This window comes from Pipistrellus kuhlii, unplaced genomic scaffold (assembly GCF_014108245.1).
Source record: "Pipistrellus kuhlii isolate mPipKuh1 unplaced genomic scaffold, mPipKuh1.p scaffold_m20_p_26, whole genome shotgun sequence".
Lineage (NCBI taxonomy): Eukaryota > Metazoa > Chordata > Mammalia > Chiroptera > Vespertilionidae > Pipistrellus > Pipistrellus kuhlii.
In genome coordinates, this window is record NW_023425525.1 from 4,194,685 (window position 1) to 4,205,912 (window position 11,228).

The 11,228-nt window shown below is 38.6% G+C and overlaps 1 protein-coding gene across 1 annotated transcript; it reads left to right on the forward strand.

Moving 5' to 3' along the window:
* Positions 1–3,114: 3,114 nt before the first annotated feature.
* CCDC126 (coiled-coil domain containing 126) lies at positions 3,115–9,506 on the forward strand. Its single transcript, XM_036453805.2, has 2 exons — positions 3,115–3,516; positions 7,946–9,506. The coding sequence occupies exons 1-2, from the start codon at positions 3,279–3,281 to the stop codon at positions 8,128–8,130; spliced, it is 423 nt and encodes a 140-aa protein (XP_036309698.1). The 5' UTR covers positions 3,115–3,278; the 3' UTR covers positions 8,131–9,506.
* The last annotated feature ends 1,722 nt before the right edge of the window (positions 9,507–11,228 follow it).

An 11,228-nucleotide genomic window follows, 5' to 3' on the forward strand; every position in this document is an offset into this window, starting at 1 on the left:
GCTCCTCATGTCATGGTGACCCCAACCGTAAAGTTATTTTCGTTGCTTCTTCATAACTGTAATTTTGCTGCTGTTAGGAATCCTAATGAAATATCTGTGTTTTCTGATGGTCTTAGGCGACCTTATAGCGGTTCTCAACATTAAATAAAAAATGCTCAATAACTTTATTCCACAGGCCGACCCACAGGTTGAGAACCGCTGCTGTAGATGCCGTAATTATCACCACCTTTCTCTTCTCTTTTAAAAAATTGAAGTATAACCTTTTCTTTTTTTCTTTAAATTATAAAAATACATACCTGCATCATTTAAAATTTAGAATTGTAAATTTGAAAATATTAAAAAAAAATTAACCTGTTTTAACAATTGTCATTATGTCTGGCAAGTGTTAAATTTAGATGTATAAGCTTAGAACTTATTATTTTCTTTTTAAACATTTTTATTAAGTTATTACATATGTGTCCTTTCCCCCCCATTATCTCTCTATTCACCTGCTCATGCCCTCACCCCCCTAGTGTCCATTGATTAGGCTTATATGTGTGCAGACAAGTCCTTTGGTTGATCTTTCCCCCTTTCCCCAACCCTCCCCTGTCTTCCCTCTGAGGTTTTATGGTCTGATTGATGCTTCTCTGACTCTGGAACTGTTTTTGTCCATCAGTTTATGTTGTTCACTATATTCCACAACTGAGTGAGATCATGTGATATTTATCTTTCTCTGACTGACTGACTTCGCTTAGCATAATGCCCTCCAGGTCCATCCATGCTGTTGCAAATGGTAGGAGTTCCTTTCTTTTTACAGGAGCATAGTATTCCATTGTGTAGATGTACACAGTTTTTTAATCCACTCATCTGCTGTTGGGCACTTAGGCTGTTTCCAAATCTTAGTTATGGTAAATTGTGCTGCTATGAATATAGGGGTAACTATATCCTTTCTGATTGGTGTTTCTAGTTTCTTGGGATATAATCCTAGAAGTGGGATTACTGGGACAAATGGGAGTTTCATTTTTAGTTTTTTGAGGAAACTCCATACTGTTCTCCATAATGGCTGCACCAGTCTGCATTCCCATCAGCAGTACGCGAGGGTTCCTTTTTCTCTACATCCTCACCAGCACTTGTCATTTGTTGATTTGTTGATGATACCCATTCTGACAGGTGTGAGATGGTACTTCATTGTCATTTTGATAGTGAGTTTGTGCATGTTTTCATATATCTCTTGGTCTTTTGTATGCCCTCTTTCGAAAGGTGTCTATTTAGGTTCATTGCCCATTTTTATTTTATTTTTATTTTTTTAAATATATTTTTTATATTTTATTGATTTTTTTTACATAGAGGGAGAGGGATAGAGAGTTAGAAACATTGATGAGAGAGAATCATTCATCAGCTGCCTCTTGCACACCCCCTACTGGGGATATGCCCGCAACCAAGGTACATGCCCTTGACCGGAATCGAACCTGGGACCTTTCAGTCTGCAGGCCAATGCTCTATCCACTGAGCCAAACCGGTTTTGGTTCGTTGCCTATTTTTAAATTGGATTATTTTCCTTTTGTTAAGTTGTATGAGTTCCCTGTAAATGTTGGAGATTAAGCCCTTATCGGAGATAACATTGGTAAATATGTTCTCCCATGCAGGGGGCTTTCTTATTGTTTTGTTGATGGTTTCTTTTGCTGTGCAGAAGCTTTTAATTTTGATGTCCCATTTGTTTATTTTCTCTTTAGTTTCCATTGCCCTAGGAGCTGTATCGGTGAAGAAATTGCTTCGGCATATGTCTGAGATTTCTCTGCCTATGGATTCCTCCAAGATTTTAATGGTTTCCTGTCCAATGTCTAAGACCTTCATCCATTTTGAGTTTATTTTTGTGTATGGTGTAAGTTGGTGGTCTAGTTTAATTTTTTTTTTTCATGTATCTGTGCAGTTTTCCCAACAACATTTATTGAAGAGACTGTCTTGACTCCATTGTATGCTCTTGCATCCTTAGTCAAATATTAATTGAGCATAGTGATTTGGTTCGATTCCTGGGTTCTCTTTTCTATCCCATTGATCTATATGTCTGTTCTTGTGCCAGTATCAGGCAGTTTGAGACCAGTGGCTTTGTAGTATAGCTTGAAATCTGGTATTGAGATCCCACCTACTTTGTTCTTTCTCAGGATTGCTGCAGCTATTTGGGGTCTTTTTTTTTTTTTTATTACAGATGAATTTTTGGAAAGTTCATTTTAGGTCTGTGAAATATGCTGATGATATTTTAATGGGGAGTACATTAAATCTATAGATTGCTTTGGGTAGTATGGACATTTTAATGATGCTGATTCTACCAATCCATGAACATGGTATGTTCTTCCATCTGTTTATATCTTCCTCTATCTCTTTTTTTCAGTGTCCTGTAGTTTTTCCAGTAGAGGTCTTTTACCTCCTTAGTTAAGGTTATTCCTAGGTATCTTAATTTTTTTGGTGCAATGGTAAAAGGGATTGTAAGTGGTGTATAAAAATGCCATATATTTCTAGGCGTTAATTTTGTATCCTGCTATTGTACATTGCAGAATTCATTTATTATGACTTATATTTACTCTTAGGATTAATGCTTCTTAAGATTCTCTAATTGCCGTTAGTAATATCTTCTAGTGACATTTTCAAATATTGGCACACTTACTTATATTGTAGTTGTTTTTTAAGTCAGACAGGTATTTTGATTTTCCAGTGTTTTATTTTTCCTCATTTCTAACTTTAAATTTGGCATCTACTTTTTTTTTTTTTTTTTTTTTTTTTAAAGAGGAGCAGAAATAGTTTTTGGACATTTAGATTGGTGACCTGTTATGAATAGACTGAAAGCTCCTATAAATCTTACATTCATAATTTTAGCTATAAATGACAAGAAGTCATTCAAAGAATTTTATAATTATGATGGTATTTTAAAGAGATACTTTCAATGAATCGACATTTCTGTTTTAAATTTTTGAAGAGCTATGTAAAGGAAACTGATAAAGATCTGAGTGGTGGAGAAAGTAGGCAAAGAAGATGACATAGTTCCAAATCAAAACTATTTATAGAAAGTCGTCTTAAATATGTCATTGTTTATTCTGTTACTGATACAGGTTATGACTAATGGCCTTTTTTCTTCTCAGTTTTACAGGGGAAATTGAGAGCTGGAGGCCATCTTGTTGAAGATGAAGAATATGCCATATTAGCAGAGGAGGAGGAGGAGGGAATTTTTTTTCCCTTCGGAAATCTTGATTGGTGGCTTGCCTCTAGTTACCACTTTTCAGCTTAGGCTGTTTGCTTCAGGAGAAATGATTTTTTCAATCTCCAGAAAAAATATGTCCCAGAAATTGAGTTTACTGTTGCTTGTCTTTGGATTCATTTGGGGATTGATGTTACTGCACTATACTTTTCAACAACCAAGACATCAAAGCAGTGTCAAGTTACGTGAACAAATACTAGATTTAAGCAAAAGATACGTTAAAGCTCTAGCAGAGGAAAATAAGAACACAATGGATGTTGAGAATGGCGCTTCAATGGCAGGATATGGTAAGTTAACGTGGACTATTTCTAGTTTTCTCCTCTTGAACCTATCCTTATTTAAAGATAGTCATAGAAAAAGAAACAAAGATAGTCATGGAAGTCTAACTCTACTCAGTGCATAGGACTTTACAAATAATGTTTTCTTCGCTTTTTATTATGAAAAATTCAATTGTACTGAAAAAGAAATAATGATATTCATATATCCATCACTTTAATAATTGTTATTTTGTAGTATTATGTCTAATTCTTTTTAAATACGTATTTTTATTGATTTCAGAGGAGAAGGGAGAGAGAGAGAAACATCAATGATGAGAGAGACTCATTGATTGACTGCTCCTGCAACTGGGGATCGAGCCCGCAGCCCGGTACATGCCCTTGGCCAGAACTGAACCCAGGACCTTCATCCTGCAGGCTGGTGCGCTATTTACTAAATCAAACCAGCGAGGGCCCCGAGACATCTTCTTAATATAAACTCTCAGGTGTAGACAGAGGCCCACTATGAGTAACAAGGTCTCTTTTCCACTCAGAAATTCCAAGTGTTTAGAGCCACCTCCCAAGAATCCGTGATAAAGCCCAGCTAATTTTTTATTATACAATGTATTGTATTCTTTGGGGCATCCCGAATCTTAGCGTATTTAGGTCTTTCCTCTTGACCTAGTCAAATTCCCTAGAGCACATGTGTCAAACACAAGGCCCTCGGGCCAAATCCGTCCCGCCAGGCCTTGCAATGTGGCCCGCACCGCGCTGTCATCACTGCACCCCGCTGCGTTTCCATCACAATGACAGTTTATGACTGTTCAGTAAACCATTCGGCCCGCGATTTAGACTGGATTTTAGATTTTGGCCCCTTCTCTGATTGAGTTCGACACCCCTACCCTAGAGAAAGAGTATGGTCTCCCAGGTGCTCTGGGCCTGAGTGAGAGGAAGAGACGGGAGAAGGGGCAGTCACAGCACTTCCTGTGTAAACTGCACCCCCAGTGTTCAGTGGGGTCCCCAGGCCCCCAACTGCTTACTAGCCTCAGAAAATACATGAGATTTTTTGCAATGGGGAAGGGCTTTGCAATTTTTTTTTTTTTGCAATTTTGGAGTGGTGGGAATCAAATTGCTTTATAAATGTTCATCTAATCCTGTTTAAAAAAATATATATTTTTATTGATGAGAGGGAATCATTGATTGGCCGCCTCCTGCATTCCCCCTACTGGGGACCAAGCCCACAACCCGGGCCTGTGCCCTTGACCGGAATCAAACCTGGGACTCTTGAGTCCTCAGGCTGATGCTCTATATACTGTGCCAAACCGGCTAGGGCTAGTCCTGTTTTAATTCCTTCTTTACCCATGTTTTTATTGGTCGTTGGTCCTGGGCCTTTTAGGGTGGGGTTCAGAGGAGAAAATCAAATTGCTTCTTGGTATTTTTCCTCTTTCAAGGTCCAGTGTTTTCAGGTCTGCTAAGTCAGTTAGTGCTCATCTGCTTTTCAGCTTCTGGAATCTTGTTGCTATTGTCTCCTCTTGTTAAGTTTGGCCTCCTGGGTTTAAAAAAGAAAAAGAAAAAAACCTGCATTGTTTTGGTGGCTTATTCAGAGTCATCAGAGGTGACATACCTTTGTTTACCATCTTTATCTAGGAATGCCCTAAAAGGCATTTCCATTTTTTCTTCTCCCTTTGATGATGTTTTTATGAGATGATGAGGATCAAATGTAGGTGACCAGAGTTGAAGGAGTTGGCATGCATTGAGATTGGTGTACTCGTGGCAGATGTAGATGCAGGTTATACTGTTTTACATTCTGCTTAGTCCAACAGTGAAGAAGCAGTTCTCCTGGAACGAGAAATACCTGAAAACAAAATTCATTCTACTTGAGCAGAATAACTGATATTTTGAAAAGTAGAGCTGTCTATGTTGTGCTGCTCAGCTTTGTATGACAACTCAGTTTTAAAAGCAAAAATGGGATAATCCAAGATGGCTGCTCGGGTAGGCAACTAGCCGCAGCCGCACACAACAATTTCAACAAAATACAACTAAAATACAAAATGGACATTACTCAGAACTACAGGAAAGTCGACTGACTGGAAATTCTACAATAAGAAGCAAGGAGAAAACCAGAAGGAAGCGCGGAGGAGCTGTAAAAGCCCAAGGTACGGAGACACGCGGCGCACACGGAGTGGACAGAGCCGGAGAGGAGGGAGGCCGAGAGCCTGGCTGGCGGTCCCAAGCGGGAAGGAGAGAAAAGCTCCAACTGTGCTGGGCCCAGCTCCAACTGCTCTGAACCCCAATTCTAGGCCAGACCCCGGGGACCCAGGCTCATCCATAGGGAGCTGGGCTGTAAGGCAGGTCTCTGGGGAAGCAGCGAAAGGAGGTCCCAGAGGCGCGCACACTGCGCGCAGAGAAGGGCCGGCCGGCTGTGCCGCGGGATTGCCCTGACGGGAAGGAGACTGGGGCTCCAGACTGCTCTGAACGCCACCTCCAATCCCACTACCAACTGAACTGAACCCCAATACCGGACTCATTGGGGGAGAGCATAGACAGTTTGGCAGCAGGCGAAAATCGAGGGCACCTTTCTCTCAGAGGCGCTCGCAACAAGTACTGAAGGACCCTGAGTCTCAGGAGTCGCATAGGGCGGGGCTGACGGAAGCCAAAGCTGTAGGCTCCACCCTGAAACCCAGCCCCATCAGGAAAGCTGCCTGCGAAAATGCCTAAACCAAATAGATCACAAACGAAAGAAATGGAGGACAAAAAGCGACTGGATATAGAGTTCAAAACCACACTTATAAGGTTGTTCAAGAATCTCCTAGAAAAGGCCGATAAAATAAACAAGACCTATGAGGATATGAAAAGGGATCAACTAGAAATAATAAGGGATCAACAAGAAATAAAGAATACATTGTCTGAAATAAAAAATATTTTATGGAGTCCTAAAAACAGAATGGAAGATCGCAAGAATCAAGTCAAAGATTTGGAACATAAAGAGCCAGCAGACACTCCTCCGCAGACGCAAGAAGGCCAGAGAATCTAGAAAGTTGAAGATAATGTAAGAAACCTCTGGGACAACTTCAAGCGAACCAACGTCAGAATTATGGGGGTCCCAGAAGATGAGAGAGAGCAAGATATCGAAAACATACTGAAAGAAATAGTGACAGAAAACTTTCCCCACCTGGTGAAAGAATTAGACTTACAAGTCCAGGAAGCGCACAGAACTCCAAACAAAAGGAATCCAAAGAGGACCACACCGAGACACATCATTATTAAAATTCCAAGAGCAAAAGACAAAGAGAGAATATTAAAAGAAGCAAGAGCAAAGAAGGTAGTTACCTATAAAGGAGCACCTATACTATTGTCAGCTGATTTCTCAACAGAAACCATGCAGGCCAGACGGGAATGGCAAGAAATATTCAAGGTGATGAATAGCAAGAACCTACAGCCAAAGATAATCTATCCAGCAAAGCTATCACTCAGATTCGAAGGTCAGATAAAGAGCTTCAGTAATAAAAAAAAGCTAAAGGAGTTCATCACCACCAAACCAGAATTATATGAATTGCTGAAGGGGGTTCTTTCAGAAGAGAAAGTAAATAAAGATAAAAATTATGAACAACAAATACGTAACTATCAACAAGTGAATCTAAAAACCAAGGAAACTAAAAAAAAAAAATCTGAGGAACAATATTAACTGTTGAATATAATAGAATCAGAGGTATGGAAGGGGAGTGAACTGTTTATTCTTGGGGAAAAGGGGAGAGGGGGATGTGGGAAGAGACTGAACATAAACTGTGCACCTATGGATGAGGACAATGGGGGGTGGGGAAAGGGCAGAGGGTGGGGTGAGAAGGGGGGGGAAAGGAACATTTGTAATAATATGAACAATAAAAATTTATTTAAAAAAATGCAAAAATGAGGCCCTCCACACCTGATATTTTATAAACTGTGTTTCAAAAACATACGTTTTTATTCACTTCAGAGAGGAAGGAAGAGGGAGAGAGAGAGAGAAATATCAATGATGAGAAAGAAACATCAGTTGGCTGCCACCTGTGTGTCCATTACTGAGGATTGAGCCTTCAACCTGGGCATGTGCCCTGACCAGGAATCAAACCGTGACCTCCTGATTCACAGGTCGACCTTCAACCATTGAGCCACACTGGCTGGGTGGGATTAAATTTTTTTTTTTTTTTTTTTTTTTTTTTTTTTTTTTTTTACCATTCTTTAAATCTGTTTTATTGCACTGGAAAAGCGAGAGTTCCCCCCATATTTATAAAACTGAAATTCCCTTAAGCTCTGATGCTATTGATTACAATAATTAGGCCTTTTCTATTTGTGGTCTGAGTGCTTTCTTTCTAGTATATTTCCTTTCAGATGACGTAGTAATTGCTCACTTTTCCCCTCAAACTATGAAAACACAAATATTAATGCTAATGTTTAATATGTTTTATTTTGATTCCCCCTCCCTTAGCGGATCTAAAAAGAACAATTGCTGTCCTTCTGGATGACATTTTACAGCGGTTGGTGAAACTAGAGAACAAAGTTGACTATATCGTTGTGAACGGCTCAGCAACCAACACTACCAATGGTACTAGTGGGAACCTGGTGCCAGTCACCACGCACAAAAGGATCAGTGCATCCGGCAACATTAGATAACAGTGAAAGATCACCTTGTGCTGCCGCATCCCATGGGTTAGATCCGAGGACAGAAACGCTTTCAAACTGCTGGCTAGGCTAGAGTGATACTTTTCAGATACTCTGCGTTTTCAAGGAACATTCCAGAATCGTGGAACTCTTACTCTGTATATAAAGTTTTAAAAGTTATTAGTTTGCTTTCAGGCAAGGCTCTTCAATGCTGAACTATATCCTTTAAAGGGAATTTGGTAACATGGTTGATGTGGTATGCAGATAGGTGATCTTATGGAAACCTTTTGTGTTTGAGGTCAAGCTGAAATAAACACACTGAAAGACACGGCTTCCTTTCTAGGAAATATTTATTTAAGTATGTAACGTTTTTCAGACAAGTGAAGAATATTGTTATCGAATCATTCTGTCATTTGTTCTCAATATATGTAATCTCAGACTGATAACTGTTAAAAAGTGTGCTTATTTCCAGTGCTATATTTTGTTGCTCAGATGATGAGCAGAGCAAGGAAGTATAATGTTGAAAATAATGTCTTGAAATCATGACCCAAAGAATGTGTTCATTTGCACTATCCTTCAGAATAACTGAAGGTTAATTATTGTATATTTTTAAAAGTACATTTGTATGAGAATAATCTTGAAATGGGTAGTAGCCACTGTCTGTAACCTATTCTTAACATTGGGACAATTAAAGAACATTAAGATAGTAATTGCAAATCTCATATGTAACATTTTCTTACATGTATTCTGAAAACAAATGATATTTTTATGATGAGATAAAAATAAGTATTAACAGTTTAACCCATTGAGTGTCTGTGCTGTCAGGGAAGCATATTATTTCCGTATTTGGATAATTTTGCCTTTATGTTGGCAGGGGAAGGGAGACGGAGACATTCGTGAGTCTGGGGCCAGATGCATAGATGTATGAAGGTATTTGTGCTACGTTAAATTACTTGGAAAATGTTAACATTATATAAGAGTACCCTGCTTTATGAAATTTTGGATTTGTATAATAGAGACATTAGATGTTCATTTTATGTAATGACCACTTAAAATAATTAAAAACGTTTAAGATATAATATAAATTATGAAGATTGACTCTTCTTTCAGGAAAACAGTTAATGTATATAGCACAGAAGATCCTAATCTTGGGTAATCCCAGCATAGAGCAAAGGACACCTTTATTTAAATGTCCCTTGTAGAAGATTTAATTGCCATATGGTGCCCTATATTTCATAGTATTTATTCTCTATAATAACTGCCAAGTGCAGCTAGCTTCTAGATTTAGACTATATTGAATTTAGTTTTGGATATTACATTGTTCATTATTGCAATATGCTACCACACATAGTAGCAATAATTAAAATGTTTTATTAAAATAAGTATGAGAAAATTTTATGAAAGGGAGCTTTCCAAACTTTGTACTCTGTGTGAAGAAGTGAATTATATACCATTGTCAGGAATAATTGTTCTGTCTTTCTTTTTAGATGTGGACATTTTTTTGTTTTTGTTTTTGTTTTCAGGGATTAAATAAACTATATTATTTGTACTTACAAAGTGTTGTCATAAGTTTTTTTCTTTACTGGTGATTGTGCATTTAATAACTGGTTAATGATTAAAAGGAATCTTAGAAAATTTGGGTTTGTTCCACCAACTTGAGATAACTTTTTCAGAAGAGGGAAGCGGATGGCTGTCTTGTTTAGTTTAGGAGAGACAGTGCAAGGGCTCATAGGAACAAGTCAGGACGTGACCGAAGGCAGTTTCCTAGGTTTTTACCCTCAAGTTGAAGTTTATTAAGTTTTTGTAAGTCATGCCTGAGTATTTATATTGCAAGTTAATCTTTTTTTTTAAAATATATTTTTTTATTGATTTTGTACAGAGAGGAAGGGAGAGAGATAGAGAGTTAGAAACATCGATGAGAGAGAGTCATCGATCAGCCGCCTCTTGCACACCCCCTACTGGGGATATTCCCGCAACCAAGGTACATGCCCTTGACCGGAATTGAACCCGGGACCCTTCAGTCCCCAAGCCGACGCTCTATCCATTGAGCCAAACCGGTCTCGGCAGCAAGTTAATTTTAATTGGTTATTAGCACATAAGACATCACTAAAGATACTAGAAATCTTCAAATTTATTTCAGAGTATCTTTAAAAAAAATAAATATATATATATTATTGATTTATTTTTTATTTTTTTATAGAGAGGAAGGAAGAGGAGAGTTAGAAACATGGATGAGAGAGAAACATCAATCAGCTGCCTCCTGCACACCCCCTACTGGGGATGTGCCCACAACCAATGTACATGCCCTAGACCAGAATTGAACCTGGGACCCTTGAGTCTGAAGGCCAACACACTATCCACTGAGTTAGGGCTCAAATGGTACTTCTTAAGGGAAGTTGTCTTTGACCACTCCCTAAAATGGCATACCTCTAACATTATTCTTACCCTTTTTCCTTTTTTTCACAGTTGTGGTGCATATAACATTAAATTGTATATTAATTTTTCCCCCTGATGCTTCTTAGAACATGAGCTCCAGGAAGGCAAGCACTTCATTCCATTCACTGTGAAACCTGGGCATCTACAACGCGTCCGACACAGCATAGATGCCTGATGAACATTTGTTAAAATGAGTTACTAAACCTTTTACACTTTCTGCTCTGTGCATCTATACCTTTACTTATATTTTAAAATTTTATACTATACGTTCTTTTTGTGCATCCTATCGTGAACTTCTTTACATTACTTTCATGGTTGTTCTGTTATTCTGGCAATGTCACAGTTGATAATCGTCTTTCACTCAATTAGACGTTTTGGTTGCAGATAAAAGATTTAGACCTAGGTGTGGAGCAAGTTTGAGGCCTGTCCTCTTCCTATTGTGCTATGCTAGGTAACCATCCTCAAACCTGTTTAATGTCATGACCAGATGTGTACAGCATAGTCGGAAAAAGCCTGGGACACTTTGTACAGCGGCTACTCCAGGATTGGATTAGAGAGCTGGGAGGGGATTGGTCAGTGGTCAGACTTGTGCTTTCATCAGATCAAGTTTGTCTACTTACAGTTTCTGATTTAAAATGAATCAGTAATATTTGTGTATATTAAGATAAGGCAGT